Source organism: Carcharodon carcharias, chromosome 5 (genome assembly GCF_017639515.1).
Source record: "Carcharodon carcharias isolate sCarCar2 chromosome 5, sCarCar2.pri, whole genome shotgun sequence".
In the NCBI taxonomy this organism is placed as follows: domain Eukaryota; kingdom Metazoa; phylum Chordata; class Chondrichthyes; order Lamniformes; family Lamnidae; genus Carcharodon; species Carcharodon carcharias.
The window spans coordinates 109,412,961-109,432,545 of NC_054471.1; the positions used below are offsets into that span (position 1 = coordinate 109,412,961).

The following is a 19,585-nucleotide window of genomic DNA, read 5'->3' on the forward strand; positions in this document are numbered from 1 at the left end:
TGAAGCTAGTTAAACAGTATTGAGACTAAGCCCATTTAAGATTGCCCATTTAAGACAGAGATGACAAGAAATATTTTCTGAGGGTTGTGAGTCTTTGGACTCTTCAAAAGGTGATCGAAGCAGAGTTTTTGAATAAACTCTGGTTGGCCCTCCCACCTGCCCGCAACCTGTCCTCAATTTTACAGGGGCCAGGCAAGGACAAGGGTGAGCTGCCCAGACTCTCCCCAATTGAGACAATTAATGGGTCAGTTCTGAGGCTGGTGTGTGAAATCTGCCCAGGCCTTGGGGCAGGAGTGGGGTGTTGGGAGGGGAGGGTTGCAGTTGCGGGACGGATTAGGGTGATGTGTCTTTCGCAAGAGTCCCTTTCCACATCAGGCATTCCCTGGCCTCTCCAGCAAGAACCCCACATCCTCTGGGCTTCACCTTCCCTTCCTGCTGGGAGACCCCCACACTTACCTGGTCTTGAACTCCAGTGCTTAGACTCTGAGGACAGTTTGTAATCCCAGCAATGGCCACTGCTCCAGGTGGTGCTGACAAGACTGCAAAGCTGTTGATTGGCCAGCAGCTCTCTGAAGCAGGACTTCTGCCCAAGTGAGGGCAGAAGTCTTGCACCTAGCCAATAAAAGGCTGCAGGGCAACTGGCACCAACTTTTCGGGTGGAGGGGTGGGAAACTGCCACCCATTAAATTCTGCCCCATGAAACTGTCGGATTGTTATAAAAACCCATCTGGTTCACTAACATCTTCTAAGGAAGGAAATCTGTAGTCCTTAACTGGTCTAGCCTACATGTGACTCCAGACCCACAGAAATCTTCTATAGGCATATAAATGGCAAAAAAGGGTGGTAAAAGGAGGAGTAGGGGACCAAAGTGGGGATTTACACATGGAGGCAGAAAAAATGGCTGAGGTATTAAATGAATACTTTGCATCTGTCTTTACCAAGGAAGAAGATGCTACCCAGAGCATGGTGAAGAAGGAGGTAATTAAGACACTAGTTTTTAGCACCTTCTGAACTGACCGAGCAAGATACTAAGATGGCTCACCACCACCATCTCGAGGGCAATTGGGGAATGACAAATGCTAGCTTTCCAGTGTTCCCATGAATGAATTAAAAATGTTCTCGTGAAAACATTCCGGAATTGAGGTTTAATGCCACCTGCTGTGCACTGTTGGTATAGATATAGTAGATAAAATTGTATTAACTGTATATCTCCAATTTATTGGAATGTTACCTTTACTGTTGATATCAGATTCTTGGTGCATTTCCCATAATTTTGAAATCGTTGCCTCCCTGAATGTGATGAAACGATACTTTAGATATACAATTGGGGATTGGTGTAGAGGCAATGTGGAATTATACTAGATTTGAGGGATTTCAGTTCTGTGGAGAGCCTAGAGAAGCTGGAACAGTTCTCCTTTGAGCAAAGGAGATTGAGGACAGATTTAACAGACGTAGAAAATGGGAAAAAAATTGCAGAGCTATGGGAAATAGACAGGAGAGTAATGGGACAAATTGTTCCTTGAATTGGTAGATTTGTGTAAAATGGACCTTGAGCAGCCCAACAGTCTTCACATTACAACAACTACCTGTTTCTTTAAATGAATCTGAACAAGAAAGGGAAAAAGGCTAAGTAAAAATTTACAAGCTAATTTGTGTTAACTCAGTACTGAGCAAGCTTCTAGAGTTTTAAAATGAAATTAGTGAACAGGTAAGCACAAGCTAGACAGAAATAGTAGGCATGAATCTGTAATGAGCAGGTCATGCTTGATATTAATTACAGAATCACAGAATTGTTACAATGCAGAAGGAGGCCAACTGGCCCATTGTGTCTGTACCAGCTCTCCAAATGAGCAATTCACTTAGTGCCATTCTTCCACCTTTTCCCCATAACCCTGCGCATTCTTTTCAGATAACAGTCTAATTCCCTTTTGAACGCTTCGATTGAACCTACCTCCACCACACACTTGGGCAGTGCATTTCAGACCGAACCACTCGCTGCGTGTAAAAGTTTTTTTTCTCATCTTGCTTTTGCTTCTTTTGCCAAGTACTTTAAATCTCTGCTTTTTTTTTATTCTTGATCCTTTCACAAGTGCAAACAGTTTGTTCCTATCTACTCTGTCCAAATCCCTCATTATTTTGAATACCTCTATCAAATCTCCTCTCTGCTTTCTTTTCTCCAAGGAAAATAGTCCCAACTTCTTCATCTTATCTTCATAACTGAAATTCCTCATTCCTGGAACCATTTTCATGAATCTTTTCTGCACCCTCTCCAATGCTTTCAAATCCTCCCTAAAGTGTGGCACCTAGAACTGGACACAGTACTCCAGCTGAGGCAAACTAGTGTCTGAATTACCTCCTTTTTCACCATGCTCTGGGTAGCATCTTCTTCCTTGGTAAAGACAGATGCAAAGTATTCATTTAATACCTCAGCCATGTTTTCTGCCTCCATGTGTAAATCCCCATTTTGGTCACCAAAAGGCCCTACTCCTCCTTTTACCACCATTTTTTGCTATTTATATGCCTATAGAAGATTTTCTGATTCCCTTTTATATTGGCTACCAGTCTCTCTTCATACTCCCTCCTTGTTTCCCTTATTTACTTTTTCACCTCTCCTCTGAACTTTCTATATTCAGCCTGATTCTCAACTGTATTTTCTACCTGACATCTATTGTAAGCACACTTTTTCTTCTTTATCTTAATTTTTAAAAATTCATTCATGGGATGTGGGTTTTGCTGGCTGGACCAGCATTTATTGTCCATCCCCAGTTGCCCATGAGAAGGTGATGATGAGCTGCAGCCTTGAACAGCTGCAGTCCATGTGGTGTAGGTACACCCACAGTGCTGTTAGGAAGGGAGTTCCAGGATTTTGAACCAGCGACAGTGAAGGAATTGCGATATATTTCCAAGTCAGGATGGTGAGTGACTTGGAGGCGATCCTCCAGGTGGCGGTGTTCCAATCTCTGCTGCCCATGTCCTTCTAGATGGTAGTGGTCATGGGTTTGGAAGGTGCTGTTTAAGGAGCCTTGGTGAATTCCTGCAGAGCATCTTGTAGATGGTACACACTCCTACTGTGTGGTGGAGGGAGTAGTCTGTGGATGTGGTGCTAATCAAGCAGACTTCTCTACCCTGGACAGTGTCCAGCTTCTTCAGCGTTGTGGGAGCTGCAATCATCCAGGCAAGAGGGGAGTATTCCATCACACTCCTGATTTGTGCCTTGTAGATGGTGGACAGGCTTTGGGGAGTCAGTAGGTGAGTTACTCGTCGCACAATTCCTAGCTTCTGACCTGCTCTTGTAGCCACAGTATTTATATGGGTAGTCCAGTTCAGTTTCTGGTCAATGGTAACCCACAGGATGTTGATTCAGTGATGGTAATGCCATTGAATGTCAAAGGGCGACAGTTAGATTCTCTCTTGTTGGAGATGGTCATTTGCCTGGCACTTGTGTGGCACAAGTATTACTTGCCACTTGTCAGCCCAAGCCTGGATGTTGTCCAGGACTTGCTTCTTTGGACATGGACTCCTTCAGTAGATGAGAAGTCATGAACATTGTGCAATCATCAGCGAACATCCCCATTTCTGACCTTATGATGGAAGAAAGGTCATTGATGAAGCAGCTGAAGATGATTGGGCATAGGACACCACCCTGAGGAATTTCTGCAGTGATGTCCTAGAACTGAGGTGATTGATCTTCAACAATTACAACCACCTTCCTTTGTACTGGGTATGACTCCAACCAGCGGAGAGTTTTCCCCCCGATTTCCATTGACTCCAGTTTTGCTAGAGCTCCTTGATTCCACACTGACAAATTCTGCATTGACGTCAAGGGCAATCATTCTCACCTCGGGAGTTCAGCTTTTTTGCCCATGTTTGAACCAAGGCTGTAATGAGGTCAGGAGTCTAGTGGTCCTAGTGGAGCCCTGGCGTGTCAGTGAGCAGGTTATTGCTAAGCAAGTCCTTGATATCACCGTTGATAACCCCATCGCTCACTTCACTGCTGATTGAGAGTCGACTTATGGGGTGGTAATTGACCGGGTTGGATTTGCTTTGTGTACAGGATGTATTTGTGCAATTTTCCACATTGCTGTGCAGATATCAGTGTTGGAATTATACTGGAACAACTTGTCTAGGCGCCTGGCAAGTTCTGGAATACAAGTTCTGGACCACAAGCTACTATTGCCAGAATATTGTCCGGGCTCACAGTCTTTTCAGTGTCGAGTGCCTTCAGCCATTTTTTGCCATCATGTGAAGTTTTTTATTTGCTTGTGGGATGTGGGCCTTGCTGGCTCAGCCGGCATTTATTGCCCATCACTATTTGCCTTTGTTTAGAGGGCATTTGCGAGTCAACCACATTGCTGTGGGTCTAGAGTCACGTAGGCCAGCCCAGTTAAGGATGGCAGATTTCCTTTCCTAAAGAACTCTAGTGAACCCGATGGGTTTTTATGACAATCGGCAATAGTTTCATGGTCATCGTCAGACTTTTAATTCCAGATTTTTTTTGAGTTCAAATTTCACCATCTGCCATATCTGTGTCCCCAGAGCATTACCCTGGGTCTCTGGAATATTAGTCGGTGACAATACCACAATGCTATCGCCTCTGAATCAAATTGGCTGAAGACAGGCACCTGTGATGCTGGGGATCTCTAGAGGAGACTGAGACCGATCGTCCACTCGGCACTCCTGGCTGAAGATTGTTGCAAATTCTTCAGCCTTATATTTTGTACTGATGTGCTGGGCTCCCTCATTATGGAGGGTGGGGATATTTGTGGAGCCACCTCCTCCCAGAGTTGTTTAATTGTTCACCACCATTCACAACTGGATGTGGTAGGACTGCAGAGCTTCGATCTGATCTGTTGGTTGTGGAATTCCTTAGCTCTTTCTATCACTTCCTGCTAATGCTGTTTGGCATGCAAGTAGACCTATGTTGTGGCTTCACCAGGTTGACACCTCATTTTTAGGTATGTCTGGTGCTGCTCTTCGCATGCCTTCCTGCACTCTTCATTGAACCAGGGTTGATCCCTTAGCCTGGTAGTAATGGTAGAGTGGGAGATATGCCGGACCAAGAGGTTACAGATTGTGGTTGAGTACAACTCTGCTGCAACTGATGGCCCACAGCACCTCATGGTTGCCCAGTCTAGAGTTGCTAGATCTGTTCGCAATCTATCCCACTTATCATATTGAAGACGAGACTTGGTCTCCATGACTGTGCAGTAGTTATTCCTACTGGCACTGTCGTGGACATATGCATCTGTGGCAGGCAGGTTGGTGAGGATGAGGTCAAGTATGTTTTTCCCTCATAACAAAAACAGAATTACCTGGAAAAACTCAGCAGGTCTGGCAGCATCGGCGGGGAAGAAAAGAGTTGACGTTTCGAGTCCTCATGACCCTTCGACAGAACCTGACGCTCAAGTTCTGTCGAAGGGTCATGAGGACTCGAAACGCCAACTCTTTTCTTCTCTGCTGATGCTGCCAGACCTGCTGAGTTTTTCCAGGTAATTCTGTTTTTGTTTTGGATTTCCAGCATCCGCAGTATTTTTGTTTTTATCTGTGTTTTTCCCTCATGTTGGTTCCCTCACCACCTACCGCAGTCCCAGCCTAGTAGCTATGTCCTTTAGGGCTTGGCAAGCTAAGAAAATAGTGGTGCTACCGAGCCACTCTTGGTAATTGACATTGCAGTCCCCCACCCAGAGTACATTCTGCACCCTTGTCACCCTCAATGCTTCCTCCAAGTGGTGTTCAACATGGAGGAGTACTCATTCATCAGCTGAGGGAGTTGGGGGGTGGTGGTACATGGTAATCAGCAGGAGTATCCTTGCTCATGTTTGACCTGATGCCATGAGACATCATTGGTTCTGTTGTAGATGTTGAGGACTCCCAGGGCAACTCCTTCCTGACTGTATTCCAGTGGGACAGGGCATACCCAGGAATGGTGATGTTGGTGTTTGGGACATTATCTGTAACGTGTGATTTCATGAGTATGACTATGTCAGCTGTTGCTTGACTTGTCTGTGAGACAGCTCTCCCAATTTTGCAACAAGCCCCCAGGAATTTGCATGGTTGATGGGGCTGAGTTTGCCATCATCGTTTGCAGTACTTAGGTTGATGCTGGGTTGTCCATCTGGTTCCTTTGCTCATAGACCTTGTAGCAGTATGATGCACCTGAGTGGCTTGCTAGGCCATTTTAGTGGGCAGTTAGAGGCAAATACATTGCTGTGGGCCTGGAGTCACATGTAGGCCAGAGCAGGGAACAATAGCAGATTTCCTTCCCTAAAGGACATTAGTGAACCAGATGGGTTTTTCGTTAATCAGCAGTAGCTTCATATTCATCATTAGGCTTTTAATTCCAGGTTTTTATTAAATCACATTTCACCATCTGCCAAAGTGGGATTTGAACCTGGGTGCCCAGAGCATTACCCTGGGTCTCCGGATTACTAGTCCAGTGACAATACCATCATTCTGCCGCCACCTCCCAGCCATGTCAGGGTAGGTTAGCCTCCTAGTGACCATAAATTTCTTCAAACAGAGGACGAATTCCAATCTGCATTCTGCCTGGTAGCTAAATGAGAACAACCTTTTCCCCTGCTACTCATGGCAGCTACTGGTTCTCTGTTTCTCTCCACCTGTATTCAGGGTTTGAGTCAGTAAATCTGAAAGTCTGCAAGTCTACACAAAGTGAAGCCAGCTTCTTTCCTTTGTGTTCAGATGTTAAATCTGGTATGCGGTTGTGTTAATCTGGCTTGTGGGTTTCATTATGACTTGACCTGGGTCCTGCAGACCCCATGACAATCTGGTCATATTGACTTATTGTTGGGCAGAATCAATAGATCATCACCTGCTCCACCTTACCTTTGAATTAAAAGAGACAGTTTAAATATAACCGTCTTTTAGCATCTAGTGGTTGTAACAAGGCGTTGTAATTCAGGGGTATAGATGCAAAGATCTTCAAAGTTGGTAGCATATGTGTAAAGGAACATACAAAAATAAATGTGATGCAGAAATCTTATAAAAGTGGAAATTGCATGTAAATGTAAGAAACCATTAAATTTGTATAAGACATTGGTTCAGTTGTAGTTTAAGTATTACATGAAGTTCTGGGCTCCCCATTTTGGGAAGGATTTTGGAACCAGTGAAAAGCTCTATAGATAGGAGAGCAAGAACTTGTCATCAGTTTACATATAGAACCTGATGCTATGTCTTTGGATGATGGCAGCACGTATATGAAAAAGAGGAGGGGGCAAGAATAGTTGTTTCAGGGACTGCAGAGTTAATGCTGCAGGTGTGAGAAGAGATGTTATTATTGAAGGAGCTCTGGTTATGATTGGGCAGACTTTCTCTATTAATTTGGCCTTTTTTCTTTGCATCCTATTGAATGCCTAATTTCATAAGTCGGATGTTTTAGACGTATAACTTTTAGATTTTTACTGAATTTAAATGTCAATAAATGGAAACACCTGGTTGAGAAATTGGTAAACAGACCTGAGGTAATTACAGTTCAAAGGGCAACCTATAATTATTTTATAATGTCATGGTTAGAAGTGAGAATACTTAAACAATTAATGATCCATCTCTGAGCTTTTGGTAGGGACAAGAGGTCTACAGTTAATTTCGATAAATTTAAATTATTCATATACTTCCCAGATCAAAGACATAAAAAGCGTTTTTGTAAAAAAAGGGGTTTCTCAGTGGAATCAGCAACCCAGAAATAGCTATAAGTCAGCAAACAGAAGGGAGGAAGGAACTCAAGAAAATTACAATCACCAGGGAAGTGATACTGAGTAAATTGTTGGAGGTATGGGCTGACAAATCCCCAGATGCTGATGCACTTCATCTTAGGGTCTTAAATGAAGTTGCTGGTGAGATAGTTGATGCATTGGTTTTAATTTTCCAAAATTCCCTAGATTTGGGAATCAAATGTTCCATTTGATTGGAAAACAGTGAATGTAGCCCCTTTTATTCAAAAAGGGAAGGAGACAGAAAGCAGGAAATGATAGGCTAATAAGCTCAACATCTGTCTTCGGGAAAATGTTAGAAACTATTATTTAAGAACATTGTAGCAGAGTACTTGGAAAAATCCAAGGTAGTCAGGCAGAGTCAGCGTGGTTTCACGAATGGGAAATTGGAGTTCTTTGAAGAAGTAACATGCAAAGGATGAAGGGGAATCAGTAAATATATTATATTTAGATTTCTAAAAAGCATTTGATAAGATGCCATGTCAAAGGTTATTGTGAAAAATAAAAGCTCATGGTGTAGGAATAACATATTGGCAGGGATAGAAGATTGGCTAGCTAACAGGAAACCGAGAGTAGGCATAAATGAGTAATTTTCTGGTTGGCAAGATGTAACAAGTGGTGTGCCACAAGGATCATGCTGGAGCCTCAACTTTTTTCACAATTTATATAAATGACTTGGATGAAGGGACCGAGGATATGGTTGCTAAATTTGCTGATGACACAAGATAGGTAGGAAAGTAGGTTGTTAAGAGGATATAAGGAAGCTACAAAGGGATATTGATAGGTTAAGTGAGTGGGCACAGATCTGGCAAATTGAGTCCAATGTGGGAAAATGTGAAATTGTCCATTTTGGCAGGAAGAATAAAAAAGCATATTATCCAAATGGTGAGAGATTTGAGAGCTCTGAGATGTAGAGAGGCTTGGGTGTCCTACTGCATGAATCACAAAAGGTTAGTACGCAGGTACAGCAAGTAATTTGGAAAGCTAGGGGAATTGAATACAAAAGTAGGGAGTTATGCCTCAGTTATATAGGGCATTGGTGAGACTATATCTGGAGTACAGTGTACAGTACTGGTCTCCTTATTTAAGGAAGGATGTAAATGCATTGGAAGCAGTTCAAAGGAGGTTTACTGGACTAATACCTGAAATGGCTTTTTGTCTTATGAGGATAGGTTGGACAGGCTATCCTTATATCCATTGGAGTTTAGAAGTATAAAAGGCAACTTGATTGAAACATATAAGATCCTCAGAGGTCTTAACAGGATGGACGTGATGTGAAAAGGATGTTTCCCTTTGTGGGAGAATCTAGAGCTAAGAGTCGCTGTTTAAAAATAAGGGGTTGCCCATTTAAGACAGAGATGAGAGTCCTGAATCTTTGGATCACTCTTCCTCAAAAGGCAGTGGAAGCAGAGCCTTTAAATATTTCTAAGGCAGAGGTAGATAGATTCATGATAAGCAAGGTGGTGAAAAGTTATTGAGGATAGGTGGGAATGTGGAGTTGGAGAGAGAAATTATTCATGTGGGCCACAGCATCAAAGGGTTGTTTGAAGGTTAAAGGATAATTAATTTATATTTCTGTTGTGAACATTCCAAGTATGCTATATTGCTATGGAGAAGAGCTGTGGGAGTTAGGGAGATTCCTTTATTTTAATTTATCTGTGTGTTTGCTCACAGAAAATGAGCAGTGCAGCTTGTATCCAGGCAGGGGGAGAGAGTGCGTTTGCCAGGTGCTGTAAAGCAGCTGTTGGACTAAAGGTCTGCCAAGAGCTTTGAAGCAGTGGAAACCACAGCAAAGGGCTATCGGAAAAGTTTAAAAGTCCCTACGCGTAAATGCAGTGAAGCCCAAGCTTGAGCTGAGAAGTTCACAGTCATGATGTTTTTGAAGAAAAATTGGAGGGTCGCTTACCAAAAGCAAATTGGAGGATCTCCATGAAACTTCGAACCTCGGAGAGTAGCAGGAGCACTGAGGAGAAGTCAAAATTAATTCCACAGAGCTGTGGCGTACTTGGTTTGATTCCAGAAAGAAAAGTGAGTAAACCAGCAAGATCTTTTACGGTACAAAGGAACTCTTACGTGGAATTAGGAAGTAAAAGGGGATTTATATCTAAGCCTTAATGTGCTACAGTGTTAAGTTAGTAGTGCTTGCTTTGTCTAATTTTTCTATACACAGTAAAGTTTGCTTTTGTTTGGAAAGGTGAAATCTTGTGGCATGTTTCTTTCAGTTAAGCACTGGACTTGAACTTCTCTTTAAACGTTAATGGTCTCTACGGGGATCATAACCTATTTATTTTGTTTTACATTGAATCCTCATTCTAACTTGCACTTCCTTGTTCAGACCATGTTGTGTTAATTTCACATGCCTTCAGTCTGTTCTAGAATGTACACAAATGTTTGCCCTGTTCACTCATCCCAGATGTCTTGCAGAGGTTGCTGCACAGTTTCCATCTTGAACTTCTAGCAATTTGTGTGGCAAAATATCATGGGGATTAAATGATCAAAGGCTAGTCCAATCAATGATGGTTGCCATTGTCAGCCTGCCATAGCAATGTGTGGGCATTATACTGTTGAGATTTCAATGATGAATTTACAGAGAAATTTGCCAGATATGATCATTAGACCAGTTGCCAGATTCGTTAGAATGTGCCACAACACATGGCAATTCGGAAACGATTGAAACATCAGCTCTGATTTTGATTACGTGAACACAGTATTCATCCACTTGTTTTAACAGTTTATAAAAACACGTGTCTGACTTGAGATGCATTTTGCAAAATCACCATAAATCTGCATTATTTATTTTATTTTGTAAAATCGTGTAAATATAATCCCTGGATGCAATGTGAGCAGTGTATGTGTGGCTGCACGTTCATGAGCTGTTTGGAGGCATCTGAATTGTAATCGCTTTCAGATGTTCGTGGGTAAATTCATTTCAAAGCGCATGTACTGTATTAAAAACTCAATGCAAGATCTGTAGGATATATTTGTCATTTCTCAGATGTTGCTGCCTTTAAATTTGGAGCTGTTGCAGCTGCATGGTCTAATGATCATAATTCCTTAAATAAATCAATGTTCTTAAGTACCAATTGAAACTGTAAAGGAACCAGAAATTAGTGGATGGGTACAGACATTAAATGGCTATCAAAAATTGAATTCTATTTCACAGAAAGCAAGCCAGCTGGAACGTATGAAACCCAATTATTTTATATTAGCTAAATAAATTGACAAAGCTCAGTAAAATTTATCTTTGCTTAAGGAAAAGCAATCTTCAAGCAATGAATTCTGTCGCTGCCAGGTCACCGGCACTTCTGCTTTAGCCTAAATGGCAGTGACAAACAGAGTAGCATTAATGCAACAAATTGGTTGTGACTGTTGATTTTATAAGTGGGTGGAGCAATGAAAATTGAATTATCACTGTTTCGGCTAGGTGGGTGCAAAGTGTCCTAGGAAGCTTTGGCATGGAACCAATTAATGACCTGTATCACTTGCACAATAATTTTTTGGAAAATTTGTGCCACTGTAATGGCATACACTGTAACTCTTGCGAGTACAAACACGTTTCCATCTGTTCCTATTCGGATGAAGTTACATTGTTTCATAGTTTGCCATTGTGAGATTTGAACTCTTGATCTTGGGGTTACAAACCCAGTACCATAACCACTTGGCTATTTAGGTGCACCATTACTACAGTGCACATTCTCATCAAATTCCTCGCCACGAAGAACAACAATCAGTTCACAAGGGATTACCCTCTAGGTCAAGTGAATTTTTATAGCTGCTTGGAATGTTAACCGTTTCTTTGGATCAATCAGATGAACTATCTCTTATCCTTATATACAGTCCGTGATCTTGAAATGTGTCTTCCAGAATAAGATGATACATTTAGAATATATAAGCTTCCCAGTACCCACAGAAACTGATGCTTTCTCACCAGAACTGGCCACTAACAGCCAGGAACAAAATATTTATTCTGTTATAATGTATTTTTCTTTGAAGCAGTTAAGCATCCATAGTTATATAATTACCAGTTAAATAACTTTAAGAACTGACAATCAGCAATTCTATTTTAATTTGATGGAATACTGCATTATTAACTGTTAAGATCATGTGAGGAAAGGTGGAATGGCTACCTTCTTTCCCCTCTTCCCTTTTTGCAGTGAATATTTAACCGTTTACATGATGTGATTATAAAAAAACAAAAACAGGTTTCTTTGTAAAGGAACAGAGGATGGTTTTTATTATACTTAATCCAGTCTAAGAAAATTAAAGCGCTCCAACTTCTATTCACTCAAACACACACACTCAGGTTCTCACATACAAAAAATAGACTACACAGTGGGAGGATAGCTTAATTGATATTTTAAAGTCCAATAAAGATTAAAGTGATACGGCTCTTACAGGTTGATGTCTTGGGTGGATCCAGGCTGAGCTTGGTGGTCCTTCTGGTTTCGGCATTGAACTGGTTTAACGACGTAGATGACAATTTATCTGGTCTTCTGGAGACAGCAGCAGCTGATTTGAATTCTTAAAAAAATCTCTGCGGCATGTAGATAGTCAAAAAAATGCAGACAGCACTCAAGCTTGTAAGAATAGGTGGAGAGAGGCGCACACAGGAGTCTTTTGTGCTGGTTGTTTGAAGGCTGGCTTGTATCTCTCTGGTCCTTGGAGTAAAATTTGTTATCTGAAGTCATGTTTTGGTCATATGACCCCCCCGATCAATACTTCCATTGTCCACATAAATGATTCGAAGTTAGGAGCCATTGCCACACATTGGAGGATGGATGGTGGCTGTTCACTCTTACTTATGATGAACTGGTTCATCTACAGTCTTTTTGTGTCGCTTAGAGATATGGAGTCTGGCCTTTGAATTTCAGCTAAGTGCACAGACAATAGAATTCCACAGATGGTTATGCCTAAACACATCCATTCAAGGGAGGGCACCCCGTCTAGGGTAATTTAGTTAATAACTTTCCAGAGACTTGAGGTAATTTTGAGTTGGTGCAGAAGTTATTAAAGTCACCTGACACCTGGCAGCCATCTTAACTTGTTGTTTTGGTCCTTCTAAAACTGAGATTTTCAACCAATGATTACATAATTATTTTTTTGTAAAGCATGGCTTCATAACATTAGCAGTTTAAATATACTGTAACTCCATATAAAAATTATCTTGACTAATTCCTGATCAAAAGGGATGTCCAGTTCTCACTTTTATTTTGTATCTAGTAAAGAGAATAGTCTTCATTGCTTTGAGAAACTACAAAGCTTAAAGATGGAAATTCTGATTTTTGTTGGACTGCTAGGTATGGAGTGGAGGCGAAACCTTGATTAACTTAAGAAACAATCGAGTGCTGAGGGGATTTTAGGCTCTTTGTGAATACATAAGTTTAGACTTTTCCCATTCTTTAAAATCTTATGACGAACGGAAATAAACAATTGTGATTTTGAAGTAACCAACTGGAGGGAATGATTTTTTGATTCTTACTGTTATACTGAGAAGATTTAGATGAGTTTTACAAACCTTTTACATTGGAAAAGTGATCCGTACTAAACAGATGAAATGCACTGCATTAGCATAAGCTAGTACAAACTTCAGATACTAAGAAATGTTTAGTGATGATTTGCTTTGTATCTAGGAATTCAAAGTGCACAAATGAGGTCTGGTACCTGAAGATTTCCTTTGCTTTGCTAGGTGAATGGAGGTCTTCTTCGAATTTTTCCAGAAGGCAAATTACAGTTCGCTGATATTGAACCAAAGTTTGACAGGCTGCTATTTTTTTGGTCTGATCGACGCAATCCTCATGAAGTACAACCTGCTTATGCCACAAGGTAAGTTCTATGAAGTCCTTTTGTTGGGAAGAAAGCTGAAGTTGAATAATCATATTCATAGTTGTCATTCTCCATTTATCCCAGGAGTAGGCACAGCATGATGTGTTTGTAAGAAGTAAAGTGACATGGACAGTGCCTATTTAAGATATTACACGTTCAATCTTCCTCAGAAGGTCTCGGTGTAGTTAGTGTCAGCTCACTTGATGGCTGAAATTTCCATAGCCATCTGGGGCATATTGGAATAGGCAGCAACCAAAGTTATGTAGAAAAACCTGTATGTTACAAAAATTATCCTGGGTATACAAGATGTACTATACTTCAGGTCACTTGCTGCACTGCATTTATCAAATGCGTGCGAATTCCTTCGTGGCTTTAAGGTGCAAACTCATTGTAGCAATTCATTCTGTAATGAAATTGGAATGCTGACAGCTTCCTGCCTCGAGCCTCTATGTACAATGAATGACCCTGATACAGATGGCTTCAAATCAAACCTGCAGGGCTAACTAGGAAGGAAAGTGCAAGAGAGACTTTCTGTTCAAAATTTTTTCTATCCCTCCTACCTCTACCACTTAGAACCATCAAATTTGTTGGCTAACGGAACTACCATTTCTGCTGAAATGCAGGGTTGGGCCATGTTCCAAAAATGGTTGCAATCTTTCATTGGGGCGAGAGCCTTGAAGCCACTGAACTAACTCTACATAAGAAAGTATTTGAGATCTGTTCCAAATTCCAACTACTCTGATTGCCGGAATGCTCAGAATTAAAATCTTAACACAAAGTGGAGCAGGGAGCATCTTTATATAGATGTCAAAAATGCAGATTATGGAGTGTCTCAATTTGAAATTTAATATACTCTCCACTTGCCTGGATGACTGCAGCTCCAACAACAATCAAGAAGCTTGACACCTTCCAGGAAAAGCAGCCCGCTTCATTGGCACCCCATCCACAAACATTCACTCCCTCCACCCCTGACACAGTGGCTGCAGTGTGTACCATCTACAAGATGCACTGCAGCAACTCACCAAGGTGTCTTTGGCAGCAACTTCCAAACCCACTACCACTACCATCTCAAAGGACAAAGGTAGCAGACAGATGGGAACACCACTTGGAAGTTCCCCTCCAAGACACTCACCATCCTGACTTTGAAATATATTGCTGTTACTTCACTGTCGCTGGGTCAAAATCCTGGAACTCCCTTCCTAATAGCAGTGTGGGTATACCTACACCACATGGACTGCAGCAGTTCAAGAAGGCAATTAGGGATGGGCAATAAATACTGGCCTCGCCAGCAACACACTCATCCTACGAACAAATAAAAACAAAATACCAACTGTAGTTAAGGATGAAATTACTTCAATGATAAGGGAAGATATAAAAATAGGGAAACAGACAGTGAAGGCTTTAAGGGTAGAATTGAGGAATAGAAAAGGATTAAGGTTGTAGTAGGAGTTGTGTATAGGACCCCTGGTAGAAGCTGTGGATTGGTAGAATGTATAAGCACTGAGATTAGACAAGCACATGTACCAAAGGCAGTGTGCTTTAATAGATTTTAGCTTTAGTTTGGAATAAGCAGACCAACACATGTTGGAAAGGTGTCAATTTCTTGTGTGTTCAGGATACTTTTCTACAACAATATGTCCTCAAACCATCAAAGGGACATGCCATATTAGATTTAGTACTTAACAGCCTACTAGTGAACATTTATCTATTAGCAACCATGATGTGATCAAGTTCAATGCAGTGTTCGAAAGGGAGAAATAGATTCTAGACTTGAGTAAGGCTGATTTCAATGCAGTATGACCGAAACTACCTACAGTAAACTGGGCAAATCTATTAATGGATAAAATGACAGAAGACAAGTGGGAGGTGTTTGAAAATAAAACTGCATATGATATACAGCACAGAAACAGGCCATTTGGCCCAACCAGTCCATTCCAGCAAATGTGTTACGTAACCACTTTTATGTTAGTAAGGGACCAAAGCTGTGCATGTCAAAAAAAAACCATGGATAACTAAAGAGGAAAGAGAAAACATAAAATGAAAAAAGCATAGAAAATTACAAAAAATAGCATAGATCTGTGGATGAGAGGCATACAAAAAGAAAGAGTGCTAAAATATATAATGGGATCTACAAAGAGAGTTTGGAAAGAATCTTGCAAGGGATATCAAAATCAACACACACAATGTTTACAATTGTATAAGGTAAAAGAGGATGGTTCAGAACAATGTAAACTCTTGAAAACTGATAATGGTGATGTTCTCAGTGAAAGTAAGGAAATGGTGGACATATTGAATAATTATTTTGCACCAGCATTTACAGAAGTGAAAGAGGCTAGTGTGCCAGACATTCCAAGGAAACTAATATTGAATCAGGGATGGGCCTCAACAAAATTAATATAAGCAAAATAACAGTAATGAAGAAAATAATGATCCTGAAGAGTTACAAATCCCCAGGACTAGATGGTTTTCACCCCAGGGTTTTAAAGGAAGTAGTTGAGAACATTGTAGTTGCAGAAACTATAATTTTCCAAAGTTCTCTAGATTTGAGAACCATTCCTTTAAATCGAAAGTTGTGTGTGTCACTTTGCTATTTAACAAAGGTGAGAGAAGGAAACCAGGGAATTATAGACCCGTTGGCCTAACATCTGTTGTCTGGAAACTCTGAAGAGTCCATTATTAAGAATAGAATGAAATATTCTAGAATAGCTGATTGAGAGAACCAGCATGGCTTTTTAAAGGTTAGGCTATGCCTGATGAATACAGGAATGTTGATGCATATTATATATATTTTATATAGCCAGAGACACACAATAGGGGTAATAAGCAGCTACTCCAAGTGTCAGGATGCGACTACTGGTGACCCGCTTAGATCTGTGTAGGGGCCTCAACAATTCATCTTTCTTATTTGTAACTTAGTTGATGGGATAAAAAGCCACATATACTCAAGTTTGCCAATGGCACAAGAATGGACAACAGCATAGATGGCAGGATAAAATTGCAAAGAGATATTGATAGATCAAATGAATGGGTAAAACTCTGGCAAATAGATTAAAGTGTTGGCAAATGAGAGATCATCCACTTTAGACCTAAAAAAAAATAAAGAACAGGATTATTTCCTAAATGATGGAAAGCTATAAACAGAAGGTCCAAAAAGACTTGGGTGTCTAGGTATAAAGATTGTTACAATGTCATGATCAAATACAGCAAATTATCAAAAAGGCTAAAGGAATGTTGGCCTTTATAGCCAGAGGATCAGAATACAAGGCATAACAAGTCATGCTGTAACTGTACAAAGCCCTGGTTAGGCCACACCTAGAATACTTCAAGCAGTTTTGGGCTTGGGAAGAACATACTGGTCTCAGAGGGAGTGCAATGTAGATTTACAAGAAGGTACTTGGACTCTTAAGTGTTAAATTGTGATGAGCGATTAGACAAATTGGGGTTGTATTCCCTGGAATTTAGAAGTTTAAAGATGCTAAGGAAGTTTCCAAGATAATAAGGAGAGCTGATAGAATGGATTGGCAAACACTTTCTAATGTGGGAGAGTCTAGGTTTAGGGGCGTAGACTAATAATTAGTTAGATTTAGACCTATCCCAAGTGAAATTAGAAAATACTTTTACATGTAAAAGATGGTAGAAGTTTGGAACTCTCTTAATTTAGAGCCTGAGATTGATAGATTTTTGTTAACGAAAGGTAATAAGGAATATAAGGTGAAGGACGGTGTATGGAATTAGGCTGCACATCAGCCTTCATCTCAATGAATGGCGGAATAGGCTTGAGGGGCTCATGTGCCTATTCCTGTTCCCACATTCCTTTGTGCCAACCAAGATACAGAGACAAGCCTGTGTGCTGTTAAGGCTGTGCATGCTTGAATACCAAGCAATCTCTAACTGCTACCTACAGGATAGGGGTGTTTAGAATTCTTAGTTTTTTTTATCATGCCCAGTGCAAAAGTATATTTTCACAGACAAAAATAGCAGCAAAAGCTCAGCAGGTCTGACAGCATCTGCAGAGACCAAGATAGTTAACGTTTCAAATCCATATGACACTTCATCAGAACTAAAGAAAAATAGAAATGAGGTGAAATATAAGCTAAAACAGAATTACCTGGAAAAACTCAGCAGGTCTGGCAGCATCGGTGGAGAAGAAAAGAGTTGACGTTTCGAGTCCTCATGACCCTCTGTCGAAGGGTCATGAGGACTCGAAACGTCAACTCTTTTCTTCTCCGCCGATGCTGCCAGACCTGCTGAGTTTTTCCAGGTAATTCTGTTTTTGTTTTGGATTTCCAGCATCCGCAGTTTTTTGTTTTTTGAAATATAAGCTGTTTGACGGGGGTGGGACAGGTAGAGCTGGATAGAGGGCCAGTGATAGGTGGAAGCAAAGAAGAGATTGCCAAAGATGTCATTGACAAAAGGACAAAGGGGTATTGATGGTGGTGATATTCACTAAAGGATGTGCTAATGGTGACATTAAGGGTAGAAAGCAGAACAAGCAAGTGACAGATGGCCCTAGTGGGGGTGGGGTAGGAGGAAGGGATTGAAATAGGCTAAAAGGTGGAGATAAAACAATGGATGGAAATAAATTAAATAATAATAGAAGTACGTGGGAAAAGAAAAATATATTTTAAAAATATATAATTATTAGAAGGGGGTGGGGGTGGAGGAGAGAGTTCATGATCTGAAGTTGTTAACTCAATATTAAGTCCGGAACGCTGTAAAGTGCCTAATTGGAAGATGAGGTGCTGTTCCTCCAGTTTGTGTTGAGCTTCACTGGAACATTGCAGCAGGCCAAGGACGGACATGTGGGCATGAGAGCAGGGTGGTGTGTTGAAAAGGCACGTGACAGGGAGGTCTGGGTCATATTTGCGGACAGACCGAAGGTGCTCCGCAAAATGATCACCCAGTCTGTCGTTGGTCTCTCCAATGTAGAGGAGACTGCATTGGGAGCAGCGAATGCAGTAGACTAAATTGAGGGAAAAGCAAGTGAAGTGCTGCTTCACTTGAAAGGAGTGTGAGGGCCCTTGGATGGTGAGGAGAGGGGAGGTAAAGGGGCAGGTGTTGCATCTTCTCTCAATTGTTACAGTGCAGAAGGAGGCCATTCGGCCCATTGTGTCTGCACCACTCTGCGAATGAGCAATTCACCTAGTGCCATTCCCCCATCTTCTCTGTAACCCTGCACATGCTTCCTTTTCAGATAACAGTTTAATTCCCTACTGAATGCCTTGATTGAAACTGCCTGCACCACAATCTCATGCAGTGCACTCTAGACCCTAGCCATCCACTGCATGAAAAAGTTCTTTCACATATCCCTTTTGCTTCTTTTTGCCAATTACTTTAATCTGTGCCCTCTCATCCTTGACCCTTTCATGAATGGGAACAGTTTCTCCCTATCTATCCAGATCCCTCATGATTTTGAATACCTCTATCAGATCTCCTCTCAGCCTTATCTTCTCCGAGGGAAACAGTCCTAACTTTTCCAGTGTACCTTCATAACTGAAATTCCTCATTATTGGAACCATTCTCCTGAATCTTTTCTGCACTCTCTTCAATGCCTTCACATCTTTCTGAAAGTGTGACACCTGAAATTGGATGCAGTACATCAGCTGAGGTTGAGTTAATGTCTTATACAAGTTCAACATAACCTCCTTGCTTTTATACTCTATGCCCCTGTCAATAAAGCCTAGGATACTGTATGCTTTATTAATCACTCTCAACCTGTCTTGCCACCTTCAATGGCTTACGCGATCCGCGTGGTGAGACATTGAGAGCAGCAAGACTACAAAGAGCATGAAGGAAGAAGGAGCTCAATCCAATATGACTTTAATCTGGATTGTCGTTTGCTAAAGGGAAACAGATCCATTTGCATTCAGTTTTTTTGAAATTTATTCTTTCATAGGATGTGGGGGTCGCTGGCCCAGCCAGCAATTATTGCCCATCCCTAATTGCCCTCAGGAAGGTGGTGGATGAGCTACATCTTGAACTGCTGCAGTCTATATGGTCTAGGTACAGCCACAGTGCTGTTAGAAAGGGAGCTC

The 19,585-nt window shown here is 41.2% G+C and overlaps 1 protein-coding gene across 11 annotated transcripts in view; it reads left to right on the forward strand.

Moving 5' to 3' along the window:
* egln1a (egl-9 family hypoxia-inducible factor 1a) overlaps nt 1-19,585 on the forward strand; it is a 99,785-nt gene that overhangs the window by 58,336 nt on the left and 21,864 nt on the right. For 5 of the 11 annotated variants that reach the window (XR_005943112.1, XR_005943108.1, XR_005943109.1 and 2 more), the window contains 2 exons: nt 9,402-9,755; nt 13,414-13,547. Coding sequence is in view for 4 of the 11 variants with exons in the window: in XM_041188629.1 (XP_041044563.1) it covers nt 13,414-13,550 (137 nt within the window). In the remaining 7 variants the exon portion in view is untranslated. Of the gene's footprint in view, nt 1-9,401; nt 9,756-13,413; nt 13,551-19,585 lie in introns of those variants that run through there. The other 6 variants (XM_041188629.1, XM_041188630.1, XM_041188632.1 and 3 more) reach the window with 4 other exon arrangements.